This window comes from Gallus gallus, chromosome 4 (assembly GCF_016699485.2).
Source record: "Gallus gallus isolate bGalGal1 chromosome 4, bGalGal1.mat.broiler.GRCg7b, whole genome shotgun sequence".
Lineage (NCBI taxonomy): Eukaryota > Metazoa > Chordata > Aves > Galliformes > Phasianidae > Gallus > Gallus gallus.
In genome coordinates, this window is record NC_052535.1 from 56615850 (window position 1) to 56641623 (window position 25774).

The following is a 25774-nucleotide window of genomic DNA, read 5'->3' on the forward strand; positions in this document are numbered from 1 at the left end:
CGGGAGGGAGGTGTGGGGCTTTCCTCAGCGCCGTCGGGGCGTAGTGACGTCAGGCGCTGTGGCGGGAAGTTCGGAGTGCGGCGGGACGGCGGCGGTCGCCTCAGGTGCGCGGTGGCGGCCGTGGGGCGCTTCGGGCCCTGCGGGGGGGCACGGTACGTAATGCGCTGGGTCACCGCTGGGCGGCGCGTTTGTGTGGGCCTCTCCGCGTTACACCGCTGCGCGTCCCGCGCCTCCCACTGCTTGTAGGGCTGAGGGAGCGCTCCCGATCTCCTGAGGGCGGTTGTTGCTGTGCTGTCACTGTCAGCGCGTCGGGGCGCAGCTGCACGGCAGCCGGCTGCGGGGGCCGGCCCTGCCCTGTCAGTTCCGCACGCATGGCCAGTCCGCAGTGTGGGTGACCGTGAAGCGGGGCCAGCATTCTTCTGTTAGCGGTTTCTGGTTATATTAAGCAGTGGTTTATTCTGAGCCTTTCTCTGTTCCTCAGATTGTATGAAGCATTTGTGAGATAAGCTGTTGAAGGACCGTTCTGCCAAAGCAATGGCTTCTCAAGAATTTACAGTAAGTTTTGTAACACGATGCCACTAAGTAAAAAAAAAATCGATCAGATGACACTGCCGTGTTACTTAACCCCTTTTTTTTTAACTTATGATTGTTTCAACATTTCACCCTTTAAAACCAGGTGTTGTACACTCACCAAAAAATGAAAAAATCAAAAACATGGCAAGATGGAATTCTGAAGATTAGACCTGGAGAAAATAAGGTGAGCATCTTTAGATTTAATATCATCTGCCAGTCAGTGGCCGTTTAGTCGACCTGTGAAGTAAAATTGGCTTGTCTGTTTTCAATTCCATTTATTTTTCCTTACAGGCAATCTTGCTGGATGATAAAGGACAATACTTGGAGAGTATGTTTATAAAATCCCAGGTATATTTTATTTGGAGCTTGATTTTTATGCTTATTACTGTGGTTTGCGTTTCAAATTCCTGTTTGTTGGTGGTTCAGGCGGTGCTTTTTCCCCAGCGTTATGGCAGTCATAGTGCAAATAATTGAAAACTACCAATGCTTCCAATTGCTGATAGAACTTGCTATTGCTTTTCCAGAACCGATGTATTGGATTCATTGGTCAATTGGAATTGCATTGGTTGGGTAAAAGCAGTGTATCATACTAATGTATTAAATGAACATAATTAGGTGCTAATGTTTTCCATTACTAATTAATCTAACTACTTATACAATGGTTGTGGGTATAAAATGTTACATTTCTAAAAATTTTACATGTGAGTATATGCAATATTTAGAAGATCTGTAGTTTCTTAAATAGCCCTATTACGTACACACTATTGCATTCTCTTTTCCTAGGTGAATCCTGGAGATAATTTAGAAAGTGAACGATATCTGATCACAGTTGAAGAAGCAAAAATGAAGGAAAAATCTTGCGAAGATCAACCAAGGAAAGCTGAAGTAGTAGATGTGAATAGACGTGGTGTAAAGCCTGGAGTTCTACCTTCAAGGCATCTGTCTGTTGGCTTAAAGAGGAAGTTTACAGTATGTCTGTTTCACAATTTGTTTGACATTAACATACATTTTAAAACGCAAAGGGCACTTTTAAATGGAATAGTAAATATATAGATAACCTCTTCCTACCCTTTTTTTGGAACTGTCAGTCAAAACATGTTACCAGTAGCTATTTTTTCCAAAGCTCTTTAAATCTTTGTTTAGTTTAGTAGGATTACTATTGCTAAGGCTGCTGTGAAAATTGCTAGGATCGTGATTATTTTTATACATCCGTGGAATTGTTATACATGTGCTGTTTTATCTGAATCAACCAAGAGAGTTTGGAGTTGGAGAAGCCGGAGAGGGGATCATATGAATGCTTATAAATATCTAAAAGGCATGAGCCAAGTGGATGGGGCCAGGCTCTTTTTGGTGGTGCCCAGACACAGAACAAGGGGTAGCGGGCACAAACTGCAAAACAGGTAGTTCCCTCTGAACCTGAAGAAAAACTTCCTTATTGTAAGGGTGACAGAACACTGGAACAGGCTGCCCGGAGAGAGTATGGAGCCTTCCTCTCTGGAACTACTCAGTTCAATACTCACTTGGATGCTTTCCTATGCAAGGGGCTTGGATTAGATGATCTCCAGAGGTCCCTTCCAACCCCTATGATTCTGTGAATATACTTTATGGAAAGTTCTCAATTTTCATCTTTTGCTTATGAAATGTGAAGTTGATTTCTGAGTAGAATTAACTTTAAATTCCTCTCATAGGGTTTCCAAGGGCCACGTCAGGTTGAAAAGAAAGTATCGACAGTAGAAGATGGAGAAGGAATGGCAGCATTGCCTATATCTGAGCAGAGTCGAGATCCTTTTCCATCCAGGTTTTATATTACCTCTCCCTTATTTTCTACTGTTTACAAGAAGAATGCAGAAACAAATCTATCTACAGACTTGCATGAAGGTGGAGGTACAGATAACAGAGATCATGTGACTCCCTCCTCAGTGGTTTCATTTCCATTTCTTCAGACGCATAATGAAACTGAGAAGAAAAATTCTGATCAGTCCATGGTAAAGCCAGAGTCTCCTGTATTTAGTGGGCACACCAAATCTAGTAGTTGGACAGCTGGTCATGGGGCAGTGTCACAGAACATCAGGAGCGCTGCACAGATCATAGCTCTTTTGAAATCTAAAACAACACAAGTCTGCAGAGAGCAAGCAACATCTGAAGTCACAGAATGTCATAGATCTCAAGCACTGGAAAACATAAATAGTTCATATAACCTAAAAAGCACAACCCTGCCTGCCTTTTCTGTCAACTCTGACAAAAGAATTGCACAAAATCTTCAGCACTTGCCTTTTAAAAAGGAAATGGTAAATGATGAAAAGGAACAGAATATTGAAATGCTTCTAAATTCATCTGAACCTTGTGATAAAGAAATCACAGGGCAAAGACATGACAAAAAGGCTAATAGTTTAAGCCGAGATTTACAAGATCCCTGCAGGACAAATAGTTCTGTACTAGCTGAATTAACCATAAGCAGAGTGAGTGACAGCCAGTTTGTCTCTTCTTGTTCAGCAAGTCCAGTTGCCTTTGAAACACCTGTCTCCTTAGACAGAGAGCATTTGGCAATTAATGGTCTTCAGGATAATTCATCAATCAAGTCTCAAAGTGACCTTCAGCTGAGACAAAGCTCAGAAAGAGTGCCTAGTGAGATAGAGCTCTCTGAGGATGTAACACTGGCTGAAAATGGAATTGCAAAGCAGGGATTAAGTACACATGGCAGAGACTGTAGTCCAGAAAAACAGGTGATGGAGGTTAATTTTGACCTGTTGGGGGCTTTTGATTTTCATGAAGTGGACAATGGAGAGCACTGTGAAAGAAATAAGAAAGAGCTCACTGAAGAAGACATGCTTTCAAAAAGTGCAGATTGCTTAGAGGGAGAAGATGGGGCACAAAATACTGCACTGAGACTTCATTCTTGCTTTGAAGTGATGACACACTGTAAAAAGGAAGAAATCAAGTGTTCAACATACGATGTAGAAAATGATGGCAATCGCTGTACTGTGAAAATGCCATTACAGTTTTGTAACAGTGTTGCAGATACAGAGAGAATTATGGAGGACTCTTCAAACCAGACCCAGATTGAAGTGGAACTTTTGGATGATAGAAACAACTTAAAAGAGATTAATGAAAGCCTAGTAAGTATTGAAACCATGAACAATAAGAAGGATCTCGGTGCCTGTGCAGCACTTACCATTAATGGCACATCAGGAATAAAAAGCAAGCACTTTGATCTTTTTCCTGGTGACACAAATGTTAAATGTCACCCTAAAACTGGAATGTTTGATAAAACTGAAAATATTTCATGTATTGCTTCTAGCAGTATAATTGCTACAACAGAGGGACAGACTGAAGAAGATGTTATGCAGCTTGGATGTAGAAAATCCCCAGACATTGATTTAGAACATTTCTGGGGAACTAAAAGTGATTACATCAAACCAGATAGTCCTGTGCTGACTTTGTCACAAAACTCTGAATCTTGCTGTGGCTCATTCCAATATATTACAGAAGATCATCAAAATCTATCTGGCTTTTTGAGTAAGGAAAATACTCTTATTTCCAGGAGTGCTATCTGTCCCCTAGGGAAAGGCCATTTAGCTTCAGAAAAAACAGAAACGGATGAAACGGAGTTTGAAAACTTAGAGAGCAGGAATGCCCCTCATGGAGCCTGCAAAGGTGAAAGAATAGAAATGGATTGCCTGAAATCCATGGCAAGAGCTGAAAATTCATCAGATATTCCCGACTTGGTAAACAATATTGCTCTTCTGAGAGCTTTGTCTCAGTGTAGCACAGCACTAGACAGCTTACAAATGATGAAGGAAAATAACAGTGTGCTACGTGAAGCAGAGACTTCTAAAGAGATACTTGAACAACTTATCAAAGACGAAGGTTAGATCGGTTTCTGTTTCATGACTGAGTCTTCCTGGTTCACTTCTGCACTCCCATCTCTCCTGCTGAACAATTAACATTCAGAAGTCATGGTTCTATAGCAATATGCTATGAAAGCTACATCTCACAATGTTCAGCCTTTAAGGCACCAATGTGGCCTCCAAATCTGCTTCCCTGTTTTATTTAATTCAGTTAACTGTACAGTTCTTTACATGGGAAAAGAGTGCAAGATCTTTAATTATTCAGATTAATTATTCAGGTTTTGTTCTATCTGAAGTGACTGCTGTTTCTTATTATGCTTTTCCATGTCTTGTAGCTATAAAACGGTTTACAGAAATGCCTTACTCAGAAAGTATACAGGCATCTTCATGCGTTGAGTCTTCTGGCAATTTGGTAACCAGTTTTTGATTACGTATATCTGTTGCTACAAAATAAACTTTTTTTTTTTTTTAAACCGAACTTCTTCCTGGTTTATAAAGTGGGAATTGCTTTATGGTATCAACTAAGAAACTGACAGTAAACAAAACATGTCATAGAATCACTCAGGTTGGAAAAGACCTTACAGATCATCAAGTCCAACCACAACCTAACCATACTACCCTAACTCTTAAGAATCCTCCACTAAATCATATCCCTGAGCACCAATTCCAAATGGTTTTTAAACACATCCAGGGATGGTGACTCAACCACCTCCCTAGAAAGGAGGTGGTCATCCTGCAGACCTTATTTCTGGTAAATGTTCTGGAGGCTAAAAGTGTACTTAGTACAAACTGTAATATCTTGTTATGTTTAAAGGTTATTAAACTGCTAAGCTAATGAGCTTTTGATACTTTTATAGCAGCCTAACTGTACGGTTGGTTTATTACAGAAAACAGAGCTGTGTGTTCCACTGAAAGTACTGGGCCAAAGAGACCCTAGGGCATCTGACTGCCAATGGAAGGTACAATTTCTCTGTGAAACTGAAATGTGATGAACAGTGTTAACAGCCAAGCCAATAGCTTAGTATTTTCAACGTATTACAGTAAGTTCTAATAAATATTTAGCCAGCTTCTCAGATCACATTATGTCAGAATGTCACAACTTCGTGTTGATAGAGATTTTTGCAAATACTTTGTGGCTGCTGAATTGTGAGTCAGCAAGATACAGATACCTTCAAAAGCATAGTCTGTTGCTCCCCTCCCCCACTTTTGAAGAGGTTATTTTTGTTGTATCTCTGGAAAGTGCTTTGTTGGCTGTAGATAGTACCTGAACAGTGCTCATTTTCAGTTAATAATTCCAGTGTATTGTGTAGCCTGTTGAGTTTCAAGGGTACCAAATAAAGGGATCGGCATCTAGTGAGATAATGTTGAGAGTTCCCTGCTCACAGCTGGGATGGCAGCAGTACCCAGACAACATGAAGTTTGCAGCTGAGAGATTTTTGTCACCTCCATTTTCAAGCAATTATGTTCTTTCTGACTTCAGAGAGGTAAAACATATTTTTCCAACTTATTAACCTTAGTGCGAGAACCAAATGTAATACTTCAGTTAGCATAATTAATTTTACTTATTGTTGCAGAGTTATGTATTTGCAACATGCAACAGTTTTTATGACTCCCTGATCTATTTCATTTAAAGAATTTATGATATGCATGATATTAAAAAAAGAGATTCCTTGAAGGGAAGAGTGACAATGAGGTTTTGTAGCAATTGTTTTTGGTGCATTTGAAATTTTGTCTATAGTTGTTGGAGAGTTTCAAAACAAGGATTAAAACTTTCTTTCTTGGATTATGAGAATCTATTATTACTCCTCATGGATGCAAAGAAACATGAGGTGCAGTGTTAAATAAAACATTTTTCTAATGCACTATATATTTCAGTATTGAAAATGATGAAAGAAAATTGATACTTATTTTTTCCAATTTCAGAATAGGCTAGTTACCATTTTATAATTAGAAATGAGATCTTTGCACAGATATATTATTTATAAGGAGGATAAAGAGTTTAATTTCTAACAAGATTTTACTGATACTTTTTTGATACAGTCTCCAGATTCAAGAAGTCTTCATGAGGACGATATGAATTTTATCAGAGAGGTGAATTTTCAGAAGAAGTTTAACGTTAAAGACTCAGAAGTAGATCACTCCTGTAAGTGAAAGTAAATGTAGAATGGCAATCATTAGCTTCCAAACAATTATTCTGCCTGACTTCTGTCCCTTGCATGTTTTCCCTAGCATTGGCATTGAGTGCGTGTTCTGAAGTTCCGCCGTGGATAGTGTCAAGCTCACCATCACATTCTGATTTGGGGGAAAAACAGCGGACTTCATGGGAACCTGACAAGGTGTGACCTGACTGTCCGTTGTAGAGCTTTTTGGTTTTACTTCCTGTGTGTTCATGGTAGCAACTTCATCTTGACTGAGACATTTCAATTGTCCAGAATGATAAGAGGGAGAATAGTGATGAAAGAGCTATAACCAAGGGTAGTTTTTTTTCTTTTTTTTTTTCTCCAGTCATTCACTTGAAATGTTAATTCTTCATTCTGTAGATTATTTCATCAGTGCAATTGAATTCCTCAGTTTCTCCAGCTTCAGGAAAAAAGGGAAGTGTTCAAGACATACAGGAACCTCTGATTCACAGGAGCCTACCAAGTGATTCAGAACTTTCAGAAAACATTTTCAGTAAGAGATTATAGTTTATAATTGTACTTTATAATGTTTTTGCTACAAAGTCTGTGATGATTGTTGAAGCACTGTGAGTTGCGGTAGAAGAAGAAAAACTGAGTCCTGAAATACACTGATATATGTCTGTATAACTACAGGGTTGATTTTGTTTGACTTTTTTCATACATTTGTGTTTCAGATTTCTAAGCACAATTTCCCATTCCATTCCCTTTTTTTCCAAACCACTTTAATTAGCTTCCTTTTCCATACTTCCCACCCTATTCCTCCCCTTATGTTTTTCATGGGAGAAACGTAAGTATATGATCCAATTGTATAAAGAAAAATTACCTTCCCGTTTGGAGAGGGAAATAAGGCTGAAAGCAAAGCTTCTAATTCACACTTATGTTTTCATTTAATCCCCTGCTTTAGTTTGAATCCATGTTCAGCTGCCTCCTACCCCACTTTCAGTGATTACGTGGACACCGATCACTGACTGTCACTTCTTACTGGTAGTGAATTTAGCCAAGGTGGTAATTTTGGTACTAGAAATCTTTTTACCCACATTGATTAACATTAATTTTGTACATTTCTTTGTAAAAAGGAATAGATGTTAAGCTGTTTGTTTCCCACATGTCTACTGTCACTGAGCTACCAAGAGTATCAGATTTATAACTCCCATAGCAGATATTCAATTTGAATAATTTCTACCTTTTACTTACAGAGAATTAGAGTGCTTACAGAAATGTGTTCAGAATATACGAATTAAAATAATAAAAGAATCACATTTGAAATCTCCCATTCTATGTGGAAACATAATATGGATGGCACAGTACAGGTGCAATAGAAAGAACTCATCAGTTATAAGATAGGTTGTAAAAGGAAGTACTTGGAATTGTTTCTTTATCTTAGTTCTTTGTGCATCTAAAGTTAATGTGCCATCTGCAAGCATGGAAAGTTGTTTATAAGATGTATTTGCTCTACAGCATGGGAGCAAGACAGCTATCCAGAGGAATGCAACTCCACAGTTGAAACACAGACTCCACTTGTCACTGTTGCTGCTGCTGAGAAGATTCCCAACACCGAATTTTTCCTAACTGACACTGAGGAGGTCCAGCAATCTGATGGCTTTTCAGTAGTCAGTTTGAGCAACAAGCCTGCGGTGTTTCCTATGAGTGCTTCTGGCCCTGAGGACAGGAATTATGAAACCTCTGTGTTTGAGGAGTGTACAGAAGACAGACAAAGGGAATCTTTACACCCAGTGTTCTCAAATGGGACTTCACAATATAGACAAAGCAAGTGGCTAAAATATCTAAACAGCGCTCATTGTGACTCAATAACTGAAAACAGCAGTGATATGGAAGTGACTGATGACACCTATGCTGAGAACGTCCTTGGAATGCTGTCGGGTGACACAGGAGAGAGCCAGAGCAGCACTGTGAATAACAACACTCCCGGCTCTGTACCTCTGCTGAGAGCAAAGAGTGTGCTTAGTGAATGCTGTGCAGATAGCAGCAACCAAGATTTGATTTCAGAAAGGAAGTTACTTTCTCTTCACTTAAATCAGACTCCTTTAACTGAACCAGCACAAAAGGTGTTGAGTCATCTGACCTGCCGCACTGTGACAGGAGATGTCCAGGTGTGTAACTGTTCAAGCAGATACAGTTTAGCTAATAGAAATACATTTTTCTGCACAAAGCAACTTCATTTATCTGATTTCCTGCACAATATTATCAGCATGATAGGATGAGATGTTTCTGTGTATGTAGTATCACAAAAGAGGCTCTGCTACAAAACAGCAGCTGCTAAAGGAATTTAAGTGGTGTGACCAAGCCCTTATGAAGGTAATTCCTTGATTCACATGGTGCCAGACTTAGGTTTTTTTTTTTAGTCTGAATGTTGATGGCAAGGAGATGATAAATCAGTACAGTGGGGTTTTTTCCCCCATCTTTTATTGGTAATAACGTTTCTAATAGATATTTTTCTTAACTATGAAATTAGCATCATTTTCATGAACATCCACATCTTGCTTCAAAGTATAGTCTCTAATTTTAAAATACTTTAAATATCATCAATTTAATGATGGAAAAGCAAGTTGTGACATTGAGTAAAGGCCTACAGAATTAGCAGCTAGCACAGCTGCTTGTGACTGGTAGACTATGTTTAAATATATATAAAAATACATATATATACATAACTATATATATATAGGAGAAAATAAAAACAATAAACCTGTGTTCTTAAGAATGCAAGCTGTTTTTCCAGGAACAAATTTTAACTTCAGTGAAAGGTGTGCATCCTGAATGATAGTTCCAGCTCACTATGCTGCAGTTCCAAGTGTATTTAATTTATTCCTCTTGGATACATGTCTCTGTACTTCCAGCTAACAAGTTCTGCAAGTGTTTGTGCTAAAGTAGGTTTGTATTTTGCTTTTGAAAAACTTCATCTTGAAACTTGCAGTGGCAGAACAAGGCCATGAAAAATCTGACTTTGACAGATATGTACAGTAGCCATTTATGAAAGTTTGTCTCACGCAGGATTTTGCAAACTTTTAACAGCCTACTCATTTATTTATTTTTAGGACATAACAGTTTCTGAGTTGTCTTTTCCTAATGCAGATAAAGTAAAACATGCTAGTCTTCCTAAAAGAAAGATTGCCATACCAACTGAGTTTCAGTCTCACATTCACTACAGACAGGTTTTTAAAGCTGCTTTGACAGGTATGTCTAACACCATGCTATGTAAAATGCTGTCTTTTGTACACCATGCATTTCTGAAGCTTCACAAAAGCAGGTTGAGAGGGAAAGATATAATCAGCATTGTCTGTCGGAAAAACTGTTTGTATTTGAACTTGGATCTCTTCACATCTTTGTATGCATATATATACACTCATATGCGCACACACACTCAAATATATTTAGCCTATACTTAAAATTGTAAAGACAGAAAGACATACTTTTCAAAGATGCAACCTTGCACCTGTTTACTAGAGTCCTAGCTCACCTTCTTCTGAGCTACAGTTATTCAGCATCTGCATCATTTGGAGATATAACTTTAAACTTGATTCATACACAATTAAGGCAGTTAGAACGAGCTCATTTCATGTGCAATACGTGAGTTTTGCAGGCTGCATGGTTTCTTTTAGAACTCAGATTAATTATTTTGATTTAAATATTGAACTGAAAATTTCAAATGAAAATGCATGTCTGAATGCTGTGTACATGTAAACATTTTAAAGCTATATTAACTGCTCTTCTGTTCTTTCTACCTCAAGAACATTTAAACATAATGCTTTTCGACTTGTCGCAAAGATTACACAGCGCTCTTTCGAAAGTGGATATATCATCTTACACTTCATTGGAAGATGAGCAAAGCAAGAGCAAAGAAAGCTGCGTTCCAGTCTGTGATCACATGCGTCCTGCTAAGGTTCTTGTGGTTAAAAAAGAAGGTCAAAACAAGGTGCTGTTTTTTCCTTGTCTGTTTGCAGTTTGGGATGTTTGTCATATACACCACGTTGTGTGAACAATTCCAGCACAGTTCTCAATGAATTGTAATTACAAGTTAAAGCAATGTGTTACAATGGTCTTTTAAGATCATTGGTAGTAACTGTTCTTGTCCAGAAGTGCTGATGTAATGGTTCTCCCCATAGAGAAAGAGCTTTATATATGGGAGAGAAAGCTTTCAATTAATAATTTGTTTGGTTATACTGGGTTTCTTTAAGCTGCGATTATACAAGCTAACTTGAGAAACTGTGAGGTTTAGTGGTGAAAAATGAACGTGCTCCTAACACAAGTTGAAAACACAGATATTTATCTGATTATTTATATAGCAGCTTGTACTGGTCAATTGTTTTATATTTGTTTTTTTTTTTTAAACTTGCTTGTTTAAAGTGCTTGTTTAAGATCTCCCTCTCCTGCCTTCCTAGGGCCGTCTGTTCTATGCCTGTGATGCCCCAAGAGCTGAGCGGTGCTCATTTTTCAAGTGGATAGAAGAAGTGAATCCTTCACAAATAAAAAAATTCAGACCAAGTGTAGTGCTTCATGATTTAAGAAGTATTGGGGCGTACCTCCGAAATGAAAAGATTTTTGTCTTTGATGGATGCCAGCTTTTTGTGAGGTATTCTGAAATGGTATACATCTTTCATGGGTGCAATGTGAACTGCAGGGTCTATAAAGATGCTAACTTTGGATTTCAGTCACCTTTAACAGACACATTCACTACTTTTAAAGAGGTTGCACTACTGTATAGAAGTGTAAAACCCAAATAAGCAAAGGATTATTATTCACAACAATGGCATTTCAAGTACTCTTTTCCATGAGAATCAAAACAGCTTACCAGCAGTTTTATCAATTGCTTAACAAATATTATGATGGTTGCATCTGAATTACTGTTTAATCTTTCTTAAGGGAATTTAGGACAGACTTCGGTTTATTTTTCCTAGTGATGCTTTTTAAAAACAGACATATTCAAGATACTACATTGTTAATATTTTTTAAAGGAAAAAGCCACCTGTCTGGCTATAACATAAATATTCTAAATGTAATGTTAGAAGCTATATCTAAGGCTCTTCTATGCTGTTAAATTGTAGGGAAAACAAATTGATTTTAGCTGAATATCAGAAGTCAAGATACACTTATTTAAGCCTTACTAAGATGAACAGACAAATCTGTGCTGCTTAGTCTGGTCCCATCTATGGAACTTTTTTTTTTGGCAATGAACCCATAGTGTACTGACTGATTACACACTTTCTCTGGAAATTACAACTTAACAGGAAAGGCTATGAAATTGGAACACGGTGTAGCAAACTCAAGAAACTTATGAATGTGCATGCTGAATCTGATGGGGATTCCAAAAGTAAATTGTACCTCAAGCTAAGCAGAAAGGAGCATTATTCCCTCTTTAGCAAAGGTAAGAAAGTTTTAAGCATCAGAATAATAGTCTGTGTTTACATTTATGTTGTGCCTTTTTGAGTTCCTTTTGATATTGCAATTTGAAACTTTATCTCCTTGTGGAATGCCTGATAACTTTGATTCCTTTCTAATTCTAGAGAGTATCTCTATCTTTTCCTGTGAATGTTGATATAATTTAGAAAAAATATAAATTCCATGTCTTTAGATTTGGACTGTATGAAATCTGTAAATAGCTGAATTTTCAGGAAAGCCCAATATTCAATAGAGTATAGTGAAGGAAAACTTAAGGTAAGGATTGGTGTTTCAATAGGTATTGCCTACTTTGTCTAACTTACATGTCACAGAGTCAGAAGGCATTTGGTAACTTGATCCAGATTGCCTCAGTACTTTTTGAGTAGATACATGTATTTTCCTGGTTTGTTCATTTTGCTATGGAACATTACAGAAAGAAATTAGGCAGAAACTAACATGTTCGTGAATGTTTCAACCACAAACTCTAAAATATTCTAGTAGATCAGAGTTTTGCTATTTTAAATTGTGAAACTCTGCAAAAGGACAGTTGTGAATGGAAGATTTGCTAGTCATTTTTGTAACAGGCAAATACATATGGAGTAGTGTAGCCTCAGCAGATGTGCCTAGCAAAGCTGAACATTAAGAGGTTACAATATGTGATGCCTTTATAAGGGAGGAAAACCAAGTAGTTAACCAGATTTGTAGTATATTGAAGTGATTGGCTCTGAATACTGAGAGAATTAATAATGCTTAGGCTTTGTCAGAAGTTAACTGGCACTAAGTGCATTAAAGAGAGAACTTTACCACTACAATAGATTTTAGATAGGGATCACTTGACAAATTGATAATTTAAGTTACTCCTTTTTTGGGAAGTGAACTAACGTGTTTAGGACTTTCTAATACCCCTCACTGTCATGTTAGCAGTCATTTAATTTACCTAGTCAATGTTTCACTTTTATCTGGTTTCCTTTTGTTTAAAAGATATTAGATGCTTAGAAGTTAATGAGAACTCTGTTGTTTTCACAGATGATATTTGGGTTGTTTCAAAGACTCTGAATTTTGATTCCCTTGATACCTTCATTGCAAGTAGTGCTTTCTTTGGACCAACCCATAACAATGAAGTAGAACTACTACCACTGAAAGGCTATTACCCCTCAAACTGGCACTCACATAGTAAGTTTTATTCTAAATAATTAAGAAACATGGAAAACAACTATTGTTGGGAAAAAATATGGCTAGCTGTGAAGGATGAGATTTGAGTTCCTCAAATCTAGTGCATGATTTTAATCACAGTGATTTTTAAAATATGTAATTTAAATACAATACATAATGCATTGAAAGCTGCAGAGTAACTGGTTAGGAATTCTGAATGGGTGATGAGATAGGATAATACGAATAGCATACAGAGGGTGCAAGTTGGCTGTGAGAGCATACATAATAGGTAGGTATACATTGTTACTGTCCTTAAAAAAAAAAGCTCAAGCAATTCACTATGTAATATTTGTACTTACATAGAAAGTGTTAAGTCTGTGATTTGGCTATCTCAATGTTCCTCACAGTTCATTTGTTGCTGCAATCTGGAATTACTAAAAAGTGTTTTAAAAAAATAATCAGAAAAATCCCTCTCTCTCTACTTTGTGTTACTATCATCAGATTTTAAACAGAAAATTATAGTATCAGAGTAGTTTTCAATAAACCACTATTTTTTAGCAATATGTTCTCAAGTAAGTTGCTGCTATCCTCTATTTTGGTTTTAACATTTTGGTTTGGAGTATTTCTTTCATATGTTGTCAGTGTTTTGTAAACAGTAAGGCTAGTGGGAGGGGGCTTTAAGTACAGAGAAACAGTGTGGGTCTGCCACAGATCTCACAGAAGAGCAACAAATTTGCTGCCAAAGGTGATGCAAAACATTTAATTTTTTTGTTGAATGAAACTAATTAAAAAACAAGAAAGAAAAAGAGATCAAGAATACATTATATAGTAATGCACAGCCATTCTGGAGCTGGAATGCAATGTGAAAATTGTGTGCTTGATCATAAGAGACTTTATTCATACTATTCAATCAGGTTAATTGAGTGTCTTAAGTCAACAAATCAATATTGTTTAGGCTTTGTATGTAATTATTAGACAGAGTTCCTGCAAAGTACATTTCAGTGAGCCTACATTAAGATTAAACTCTTATTCTGAGTTACATTCATAAAAATAAATAGAATGGCACACACATTTTTGCAGGCATGCTTGCTATGAAATCCTGGACTTCAAAAGCAATTGGAGGTTTAGTTTCATTTGTCCCCTGTGTGAATTGCAGGACTGGATCTCATAAGCTGTCAGTGTCTGGACGAGTTAATATATAGCTTTGCTATCTCAGTGTTGTTAAATCACAGTTTTATATTTATTTTTCCCTTAGCAAGATTTTGCTCCCAACTTAATATGTGACCATAAGTACTGCAGAAGGACTAATTCAGCATTTTTTAATTAATTTCTCTACCTGATTTGAAAGTTTGGCTCATTTCATTTTTTTCTTAATTTTATTTTTCTGTGGCCTTTTCAGCATCAGTTCATGCCTTGCTAGTTTGTAATGCCAGTGGTGAGCTTATATCCTTAAGAAATATGGAAGAATACTTCAACCCATCTACTTTACCACTAATACCGTATCTACTAAAAATGTAAGTTACTGTTTCAGTGTCAGTGTGAACATACAATATGTAAATAGGTACAGGAAAAAAAAATACCATTGAACTTGCTCTACTAAAAAGTGGACTTCCAGAGAAGTGGTGGAGTCACTGTCCCTGGAGATGTTCAAGAAACATGTAGATGTAGTACTTAGGGACAGTTTAGTGGGCAATTGTAATGCTATAATGAGATGGAAAGTACCATGATAATAGCAGAGTGGCAAAGTCTTTGGCTGCAGCAAATGAGAACAAGCCCAAGTGCAGCAGCCACAGATGCAGAAATGAAGGAAAAGAGCTGCTTACCTTTGGAAGGCCTCAGGTAGGCAGGGATCTCCAGCAAGAGATGCCCTCACCTCCACTGCCAACCCTTAAATGAGGTCTGGGAAGGGGTGGATCCTGGTTCCACCCCTTCCAGTCAGTCAGGTACATTACATGCATCTGAGCTCCCCGGGTTGGCCCTGCCTTCCCACCAGGTGCTCAATCACTGCTTCAGGACATGACTTAGCATTTCCACTACAGCAGCATAGGTAGACAGTTGAACTAGATGATCATAGAGATCTTTTCCAACCTTTATATGATCCTGTGAGTCGCAGTATAAAACAAGTAACTATGTGAATCCCCGCTACCTCTGACTACATGATACTATCACTCTTAATTCTGTCAGCATTGAGTAAGTCAGAGGAAAGTCTAACCTCACTCCAAGTAATATAAAAGCCAAAAAACCTGTGTAGTATGATACAGACTTCCCTTGAGAAGTAATAAGAGGCAGGAATATACAGTCCAGGTGTGCATCAGGATAAAGAAGGCAGCAGCTTCTTTGTATGTCAACTGTTAATTATAATGCATCAGCATTTTGACTTAGGTGAGAGTGTCAGAACAGTGAGATGCAATTCATACATATGCAGTATTGTAACACAGCTTTTCTGTTACATTTTTCTTAGGAATTCTGATTCTGAAAAATCGACTAGAAGAATCAACAAAAGAAAATTTATTCCACCTGCCATGAGCCTGGTAGGCAAAAAGACCTATGGATCTGTCAGCACTGAAGTGGCAATGGAACTAGCTGAAAAGATGATCCTGACGTTCTCATTGAATCCAGATCAAGCTACATCTCTGATTCACATAGCTCAGATGATGACCTCACATGAAAATATGAAACCAGCGGAAGAACATCAGATTTTCCCTATCACAATCATACATGGTATATAGCAAATAATTGTAAAATCTGCTTTTTTATTCTTTGCAAAAATGCTGGTTGATAAGTAACACTTGCATTAGTGAAATATCCCTAAATTCTCTTAGTGATGAAACAGTAGACTTGCTGCCTTTGTATTAATCATATTTACAGTCCTACACAGACTTAGAAAGAAGTCCTTAAGTTTGGGTAAACACTGACTAATTTTTAAAGGCACTATAAGACCACTCTTCATGCATTTCCTTAAAAGTCATGCCTTGCGTGAGATCCTTCTGATAAGGACCTTGACATTAGAATCATAACATATATTCTGTCAGCATAGAACTTTTGATCCTTGAATTTGCATCCTGCTTTTTGCAGTATTTTACCTTACGTATAGAGATCTTCCCTAGCAAAATCTCTATAAAGTTAGGATTGTCTTCTGCTTATTTTTTCATATTAAAATACTTGTCATCATGTATAAGCTTTGCTAAATTACTATATAAACTCTTATTTTTCCTTATTCTGTACTTTCTTACATCCTTGTTTTATCTCTTTTCAGCATATATACATGATTAACATCTTAATTCAAGTTTTTTTAAAACTTTTTTTCAAATCAGTATTGAGATGGAGTTGCTGTAAGTTTTTAGATCCTGGCAAAAATATACACATGGACAATAAGTCTTCATATGGATTACCTTTATATTGCCTGAAGTTTATCAATCTAGTTAGAATGATTAGAAAAAATCATCATCATCTCAATTTTTATCGTGTACATGAGGCCATATCATGAGGGATGCATACAAATAATTAAAACTAACATACGCAATGAAGTGTCAGCCAAGTGATTGCCCTGGATACTTTCATCTACTGAAGCAAGTGCAAGCAGTGTTTTTACAAGAATTACTGCACAATGCTTTCACAAGATAAAATTGTTAGAATAGTTGATCAAAACTGCATTTCTAGAAAGTCTTCATGTGAACTTTTGGCTTTTTCGTCTAACACATCAGGTGTTTTTGGAGCTGGAAAGAGCTTTTTGCTGTCTGTTGTGATCTTGTTCCTGGTCCAGCTCTTTGAAAGCAGTGAAGCTAAGGAGGGTGCAGAGCTAGCTCCATGGAAACTTCTGATTGCTTCTTCTACTAATGTTGCTGTTGACAGGATATTGCTGTGGTAGGTTACTGTGAATTAAGACTTCACAAATTGTTGTTCAAAAGACAACAATGCACTTAAATGTTACTGGTAATTATACTGGTACTTCCAGTATAATACCTTGGATTATACTTGCATTCTTTCCCTATAAATTGTTACAATTGGGGCTTTAACTTTACTCTTACTCCTTTACACAGTCTGTCTATTCTAAGAGACCATGTAAGACTAGCTGGACTATTTTATATGAGCCTAATCTCACACTGTCATCACATTTACTATTAGAATCCACCCAAGACAGAAATTAGGAATGCTCAGGAAGCTTAAGGAAATAACAGTGGCGGGGGGGAGATGAGACTTGGGAATCTTCACCAAATACCAAGAAAAGAAAATATGTTAGAGGTTAAGACAGTTCAGAAGGATAAAGGGAGAAAGGCTGAATGCAAGTCGAGAATCATAAAGGAATTGAGCATTTTGAGACAAATCACAGTGAGGTAATTTGTTCTGATTTCAATTTATTTGACTTGTGATTCACATTACTTTGGTTTGATAAGTTGCTGAAGCTTGTATTCTTCAGTGTTCCAGTGTCTTTTCACAGAAAAACATCTTTTGTGTTTTTCAAAATTAATACCTACTTTGTCCTAATGTGTGTGTCATCTCTTTTTCTTTGAAGTCTACTTGATCTTGGATTTGAGGATTTTATCAGAGTGGGAAGTATTAGGAAAATCACCAAAGCAATTCTTCCCTATAGGTAAGTATGTTAATCTTTGAGATCTGAGCCAATTACATGGTTCATGATAGTTATCTTACAGCATGCACTTGAAGTCATTCAAAATGAGATTGTAATATGACTATCTTATTCTCTCCACCTACCCTAACACAGCAGATAAAATTTATCTTGATTCAGGCACATGACTTATTACTGAATAGGGGTAATGCCTTTAAATGGAAATCAATAGAGAGCAAATAAACAACAGTGAGAGATTTGGTAGTTTACACAAAGAGGAAAAGCAAAAAAAAATAGACTTAAGATATATTTGTACTGCTGTAGTGATCAGGACTAGGAGGAAGTGATACATTTAATGCTCAGAGAGTTAATAGTAACAGCTTGTGAATACTGTACTTCTTACCCAAGGCATCTCCACTGCATACAGCAGAAGTGTTCTGGGATCTCTCTTGACTATTTAAAACTATGTGACCTACAGAGTACTTTCAAAAGTGTGGAGGGAATTAAAGTACAGTTCAAGGTGAATAAAATTACCACTCCTTGGTGTAAACAGAGTGCCAAGGGTACAAAAAAAGCATGAGAGTGAAAACTTTCTCCACACTTCTACTCCACACTGAAATCAACTGTAAGAGCTTGGGGAAGTCATTTACTACACATATCTTTGGTTAAGGCAGTGGGCTTGAGCTGGTGAAATAAAGGTCTGTTTTAAAAAAGTATTTTATTACTTTATCTCAGCTCATATAGGTTAATACATTGTTGTAAAATACTTGTGTTGCACAACTAGTTTTTGTATATTGTGTGTTAACACTGAAGACAATGTTATTTTTGGTCATTCTAATGAATGTTATGAAATCTTTAAGCTTACATGCTGGCTCAGGAAATGAAAATGAACAGTTAAAAGAACTTCTTGCTCTCATGAAAGAAGATTTGGCACCAGCTGAAAAAATGTACATAAGGAAGAGTATTGAGCGGCATAAACTGGGGACCAATAAAACTGCATTGCAACAGGTACAGTTAAAGTGGCTGGGATGGGAGAGCGCTCTTTTGCTATGCCTTACCTGCGAGACCCAACAAATGGAAAATAGGAATCCTCTGTGGCACTGAGAGACTGCCAAGCACCTCAAGTTTTGAGATGAATGTTCGGAATAGGACAGCTTTGATTCTACAAGTACAGCTTAATGTCTTATGTGCTTCTGACTTAAGTTATACTTGCAGTTCCTATTAATGATAAATTATGAGATAGAAACCTATTTTGGATTTACTGCAGTCTGTTCTAACATCACCACTACAGTTTACAAGGAGAGAAAAAGTACTGAACATTGCTTGTCTGCACTGTCACTTCAAAAGTGAAATTTATATAGTCATCAAGGTAAGAGAGAAGGAATTAACTACATCTGGTTAACGTAGAACTGAGAATCAGCTGCCAAGAAGTCCAAATATTTCATATGTATTTTTAAGTAACTAAGTAACTTTTCATCAAAGAATTATGTTTTAAAATTACCACTTCCTATAGAAAAACCTTCTGATCCCTAGTTACTTGCTTCTTTGCCCTCATTTCTAGACTCAAATGCTTTGAGGTTGTTGTAGAGAAATTCTAACAAAGCAGGCCCACAAAGCATTGTGGGTTTTTTGTGCTTGTTCCTAGCGATCACTGCTGCCATTTCTGCTACTGGGGCTCAAAAGGTTTTGGAGAATTGTGTAATTTGAACTCTTTCTGTGCCTGACCTGTTCGGGCCTTGAAATCCAGGAATTTGTGAATGGCTCTCATGCTTGGTGCGTTTCTACGTTAGAAATGTTAACCTTTGATCCTCCTCTTTGTGTACCCTATCTTTTACCTGGAGTTAGAATTTAATTTTGAGACTGAGTATGACATGCATGTAACAGAATAGCTAAAAATTAACTGAAGTGTATTCTATTGCTGGAGTTATAGTTATGTTCTGCAAAGAGACTACTAAACAATCATAATGTTTCTCTATCAATTTTTCCTTTACTAACAACAAAGGTAAAAGTGGTTGGAGTGACCTGCGCTGCCTGCCCGTTCCCTTGCCTGGATACTCTTAAGTTTCCTGTAGTGGTGCTGGATGAGTGCAGTCAGATGACTGAACCTACTTCTCTCCTTCCTATTGCAAGGTACCACCAGCCTTCTGTGTTTCAGAAGAGAAGTAACTTTTAGTTAGCAGTGACACAGCCTCAAATCACCAAACTTGGATGTCCTTTTAAGAACACAAATTCTGAGGTCTCACCTTAAAAACCAAGGAGAGTAATTACAAATTAAGTCCTGCTTCTAGATGCTTTTCTTGAGTTACTGTGTTACTTTAACTTTGGAAAGAAGAGCAATGGAGAAGGAAGCCTGATAGAAGGCAATCCACAACATCAAAAAGAGATTGCAGTTTCAGTACAAATAGTTTAACATCTTGTTAGAACCTTTTTTAAAGGCTTTTTCTATAATATTCTTATTTAGGTTTCAGTGTGAAAAGCTAGTCCTCGTTGGAGATCCTAAGCAGCTGCCACCAACTATTCAAGGGTCTGAGAGCATTCATGAAAAAGGACTGGAGCAGACTCTCTTTGATCGGCTTTGCTTAATGGTATGCACTGCTAAAAATATCTTTTCTAGAGATGGAAGATAAAATTCAAAGTCCACTGAAGTCGCTAAGACTTCCAATTTAGATGTTAGAGAATCAGCATTTCAGCCTGCTTTTGAATCAAGTAGATTCTATTTTGGTGCATTTCTCTGCAGATGTTATTTGCACAATGCACAGACATTGCATAATAAATGTAAAAGAAAAAGTGAGAAGCAGTAACAGATTATTTCACCTGATCTTTATGTACAAGTTTCAATCCACGTAGAAGAATTAGAGGCGACAGTATTTGTTTTAACTTTTGCTAGAAGTGTGAAGATTAAGTCAGCTTCTTGCAGGAACTGTTTCTACTTTTTGTTTGACTGAGTTGGCATTTCAGAATAGGTAGTAATTATTTTTCCTATTCACGCTCTCTACATCATAATCCTTTAGGGACATAAAACAATACTGCTACGGACACAATACCGATGCCACCCCGCTATTAGTGCCATAGCCAACGAGCTGTTCTATGAAGGAAACCTGATAGATGGTGTTTCTGAGAAGGAAAGAAGTCCTTTACTGGATTGGCTTCCAACACTTTGTTTTTATAGTGTTAACGGGCTAGAGCAAGTAAGTTTTCTCATGGTTTCTTATTAAATAAGATGATACTGTACAGTTTCCTCCATTCTGCTTGCATTCTTACTGTGAAATTAAGTGTATTTTAACTGCTATTAAGGAGAGCTAAATTAGAAGTCTTCCTTATTTCCAGATTGAAAGAGACAACAGTTTTTACAACATGGCAGAAGTTCACTTTACAGTCAAGTTTATCCAGGCTCTGACTGCAAGTGGAATAGATGGATCTGCAGTGGGCGTGATTACTTTTTATAAGTCACAGATGTACAAGGTTTGTACAATATACCCCTGATAAAACAGTTGTAAGTTTATTCTAAACAAAGGCTCTATTTCAACTAGGAAAAGTGAACTAGAAGTGAGAAACAAGTACTGAAAGGTTAACCAGAGTTTAGTTTACCTTTCTTTTTTTTTTTTAAAAGCCTCTTTTAATCCTCAAGTCAAAACCCTTACTTCAGTTTTTTGCTAAAAACAAACAAAAAAAACATTCCCTTTTTCCTCCTGTAACAGTCAGAAAAGCAACACGATAAGTTGGTAATACAAGAGGTATAATGACAAGTAGACTAACACCATAGAAAGGCATTATAAGGACAAGAAAAAAAAGGACTGCTTACCTATCTCTGAAGATCTAGGCTCACAGGGGAAAGCTCTACCAGGGAAGGATCTCCAACCAGACATCCTTCTCCAGCCACTGTCAGCCCTTAAATGAGGTCTAAGAGAGGTGCAGCCAGGCTCCACCCTTCTGGTCACACAGCTGAATTGCCTTCACCTGTGCTCCCAGGGCTGACCTTTCCCCAGGTGCTCAATCAGTGGTTCAGGCCATGACTCAACAGTTCCCATAGACCTGCCCACTTAGAAAATTTGGAAAATTAATTAATACATAATGTTAATAAATGGTTTGGGTGTCATTATAGATTGATATGCATGACAGGGACAGGTAATGGAGAGATCTGCATAGCAAGGCTGCAGTTGTACCTCACTCAGTCATTCAGGGCATGATATGGGCTGCTGTGATTACTAACTGTAAGCATGGTTTGCCACATTGAGCAGACTTGGTGTTTTATCAAATGCAGTCTCGTTCCATAATATTTTACTGTAGGTAGCTGAAGATTTTTTATCATTGCACTTTGTAGTTTCTCAGTTTGCATCTTGTGTGGACTCAGACTTGTAGTTTTTGCTCAAGACAAGTAATTGACAGAGCAGCATAACTCATCAGCATCCATATTCATTTGTCTGCAGATACAGAACTTGCTTAGGAGCATACATTCTGAGGCTTTTCCAGTGAAGGCTGTCCAGGTGTCCACTGTAGATGCATTCCAGGGAGCCGAGAAGGAGATCATTGTTCTGTCGTGTGTAAGAACAAGGCAAACTGGATTCACAGACTCAGAAAAGAGAATGAACGTTGCACTAACAAGGGCAAAGAGGCATCTGCTGATTGTTGGAAATCTGGCCTGCTTAAGTAAGAACAGACTCTATGAAAGAGTAATTAATCACTGCAAAGGTATTACATTTTCTTCCTTTATTTTCAAAACCATGTAGCTCATCTTTTAAAATTATGCAATATGCTGTATATAGCAATATATGTACTATGCAGTGTACATCCTTCATAATGCACAGTATGCATACTATGCAAAATGCAGTATATTTCCTACATATGTGGTCTACTGCAAGTAGACCGCAAGCACAAGGGTTGCTTGTTGGCAGTTTTATCTGCAAACTGCTTTTATACGTTAAGTATCCTTGTTATCTGGTAATGGGACTTCTGTTTTCTTCTCTTGGTTGCATCAGATAGATGGACAGAGTACTCTGGTAAGGAAATCTGGAGATGATTACTGCATTTCTAGTGCTTTACCAATTTGGTTTTTACATAGTAGACCCAGGCAGGAACACGGTAAAGCAATTTTTCCTTGCAGCTGTATTTCTGAGTAGGTCGTATTAAACAAGGGAAAGACAAATGCACCGTGTCTTTCTGCAACTGGGAAATCATTTCACATCTCAAAGCATGAGTACATTTCATCCTAACTTTGGCCTTATCGATCCTCATTGAATTAGAGAAGTGAGAGAGAGTCCCGATTTCTAAAATATCTTCAATAAACTGAATCCAACTCCCCAGCACCCACTGGGGTGTCTTTGCAGACATACGCCTGCCCTTTGCACAGAGAGGCCCTCACCTTAGCAGGTACTACAGAAGGAGTTTTTAGTGTCTAAAACAGATAAGAATTCAGTACAAGAAGTGCCAAAATGCTAATTTTACTCTCTCTACTTGGTTGGCATCAAGGCTGGCTGAAGAACAATAGTGTTCCCAGTAGAAATATTATTGCTGTTTGATGCCAATAGGTGTTCCCATTGCCACACACTTAATTACGTGATGGATGCTGTGAAGTGAGATATAATTATCCTATTGAATGTTGCTTTCAGGACGAGAAAATGGATTGCAACATGGAAGCCAATGTGAGCAGCAGTTAAACAACGTTCTTAAGTACTACTTGGAGGAGAAGAAGGAAGAGGAACAGAGTAAGAAAAAGGAAAAATAAAATGTGTATCTGAAATCCCTTTAATTCTATTATTAATATTAGTATGAATTATTTAATAACTAAGCTCATGAAGTACCTAATTGCATTATTAGCGTTTCGTTGTTCTTCAGCTCTGATACACGTGTAACAGCCTGTTGTAAAAACAAGCATCACTTTGCGTATTTACAAGTCAGTGAAAGCCAAGAGCATGGCTCTGACAGTAAAAAGGCCTAACGCAGCGTCGTATTTTCAAAGAAAGCGGCATGCCCTCGCTTTATTCAATCCTCGCAAGTCGGCAGCCCCGCCCGGCCCGGCTCGGCCCCGCCAGGCCGCCAGGTGGCGCCGCCCGCCGCCGGGAGCGGCCCGCGTTACGCCGCGCAGCGCCGCTGACACCTCGGCTCTCGCTCCCTAAAATCTCAATCAACAATCCATTAGGACGCAACGGGAGTAAAACTAAATCCTCGTTTAAGTGTATTTATCCGATCTCTTTTCTCTCTTTCAAATGCTAAATCCATTTCAGCATATGCCCCCTCTTTCTCTCGCCTTTCTCTAAAGCCCGGCAGCCCACACTGCTCTTGTAAATATGAAAGATGCTAATCATATGACATATCACGTCTCAGTCGGGGCCTGGAATAAAGCCTTGAGATTTGGGATCATTGCCTCCAGACAACAGCTTCATCAGCCGGAAAGTTGGTTTTTTTCTCCTTTCCTTCAACTCTCAATCCCTTCTTTGTCTGGGGGAAAATGCAGCCAACTCGAGCCACCCCGGCCATATGGTTCACTCTGTGTTTTCTTAGTGAATTCTGAATTGTTTGTGACTTGCGGAGGGGTTTTTTTGGGAGCATGTATAAAGACATAGAAGGGGCTGCCCGCGCTGGGCAGGGCCGGGCCGTGTCCTTCACGTGCCCATTTCACACACTCCTGTGGCCGCCCCACGGCCACGCGCTGCCCGGACACGGCCCCGGGCTCGGCAGCACCACGATGCCTTGTGGGGCTCTCACAGGTTTTCCCTTTTGAGGATCGAGAGTGCCTCCCTGAAGGCAAGGCGTTTTCGGGGCCAAGGGTGCAGGCTGCTCGCTCGTGACGAACCTGCACTCATGCCAGGGGTGAGAGGTACGGCAGCGCTCTGCGTAAGGAAGCACAGCTCCTCTGCCCCGTGTGTGCCGGGAGCTGAATGGCTGCGGTGTGCTGCGGGTTGGACAGCCCCATTTGATAGCAGCCTGCCAAATTTTCTTTCTCTCTTTCCTTACACAAACCCCCAAAAAGGCCCTTTCACCAAATCATTAAATTCTACAGAGGTGGTCAAGCTAGTCCTGCTTTTCATGCGTTCGAGAAAGAAAAGGGTCCTTGAAGTTTAGAAGATGCCCAAGGAAAACTCATTGAATGACATCAAAAGAATGAGTTTCCATAGCTGTTGAAGCACGAGAGCTGTGTAGCTGCACAAAGGCGGGTTGGGGCAGTGGGACTGTCCCACTGCTCTATCCCAGCACAATTGGGTCACTGAAATAGGGAATTAATTACCATTGGAGAGTGGGCAGCCCATTCACCGCTGGCTGAGTTTTATTAAACGCCAATATAAATAACAAAACAACTCTTGTGGCTGCACTATTCCTACACGCCAAAGGAAGGATTATGTCGGGGATTAACATCTTAAAGTCTATGAGACTTTCTGACTCAAGGCTCGGAGCTGGTAATCGTATTTGTCTCCTGGTTCAGCGATTAGTGCTCTCCCTCGCGCACCTTCGCCTGGATGGCCAATGTCCCTTTTTGCAGGCACTGGGTTTTTCACACAATCGGCTGTTCTTTTCCCCACATCTATAGAAAAGAATAAGAAAACTGAAGCGTGTTCACGCGATCCTCAAGCTTCTTCTCTTCTTCATGGGAAAGGAAGGCACCGGCGGCCCTTTTTCACAGGGGGAAGGTGGGGGAGGCAAATCCTCGGGGGGGGGGGGATGTGAAGGGGGGGCAGCGGGGCTCCGCATCGCAAAATCACTCCGCAGCCTGCACCTGCCATGCAAATCCACCGGGAACAATCGGCCCGACCGGGGGCTCGTCCGCAAGGGGGGCTGGGCCAGGATGCCGGGGCAGCACCGCCCGGGGGGGTGGGGGGAGCTGATCCCAAAGGAACCCCAAATTCGAGGGCCTGCCCTTCCCTCCCAGCGGTGCTTCTGGCTGCGGCGTGCCGGGGGCTGCCCCCTGCCGAGCACCCCTCATTCACCCTCTGGGAAGGGGCTGTGTTTTGACCCCCAGGTTAAGGGCTGGGCCACCCTGCCGTAGGCTGGGCACCCCGCCGTTAGCGGCTCGGGGGCTCCATCCCACCGACCCTCTGGAGCCCTGGGAGCCCAGGGCCGGCTTCCCC

The 25774-nt window shown here is 39.0% G+C and overlaps 1 protein-coding gene across 5 annotated transcripts; it reads left to right on the forward strand.

Moving 5' to 3' along the window:
* Nucleotides 1–45: 45 nt before the first annotated feature.
* Nucleotides 46–24275, forward strand: ZGRF1 (zinc finger GRF-type containing 1). Of its 5 annotated transcripts, XM_040699392.2 has the most exons (29): nt 46–152; nt 482–555; nt 677–757; nt 865–921; nt 1357–1542; nt 2262–4440; nt 4757–4833; nt 5309–5380; nt 5732–5905; nt 6462–6564; nt 6651–6757; nt 6962–7094; nt 8060–8712; nt 9655–9793; nt 10348–10532; nt 10999–11189; nt 11845–11981; nt 13022–13168; nt 14547–14661; nt 15609–15868; nt 16852–17011; nt 17661–17738; nt 18575–18722; nt 19717–19844; nt 20176–20299; nt 20726–20902; nt 21042–21176; nt 22142–22403; nt 23321–24275. In XM_040699392.2, the coding sequence occupies exons 2-29, from the start codon at nt 535–537 to the stop codon at nt 23434–23436; spliced, it is 6345 nt and encodes a 2114-aa protein (XP_040555326.1). In that variant the 5' UTR covers nt 46–152; nt 482–534; the 3' UTR covers nt 23437–24275. The 5 variants fall into 5 exon arrangements, 4 of the variants coding, with proteins under 4 accessions (XP_040555326.1, XP_040555327.1, XP_040555328.1 ...); XM_040699393.2 differs by lacking the exon at nt 5732–5905 and having other exon boundaries at nt 23321–24272; XM_040699394.2 differs by lacking the exon at nt 4757–4833 and having other exon boundaries at nt 2262–3689; nt 23321–24261.
* Nucleotides 24276–25774: the final 1499 nt, after the last annotated feature.

Excerpts from the sequence above, each read along its gene's own strand:
- ZGRF1 (XM_040699392.2), top strand. The coding sequence starts at position 535 with ATGGCTTCTCAAGAATTTACA. Across the intron at positions 10,533-10,998 it reads AAAAAGAAGGTCAAAACAAG|GGCCGTCTGTTCTATGCCTG; the intron begins GTGCTGTTTTTT and ends CTGCCTTCCTAG. Across the intron at positions 22,404-23,320 it reads AGTAATTAATCACTGCAAAG|GACGAGAAAATGGATTGCAA; the intron begins GTATTACATTTT and ends TGTTGCTTTCAG.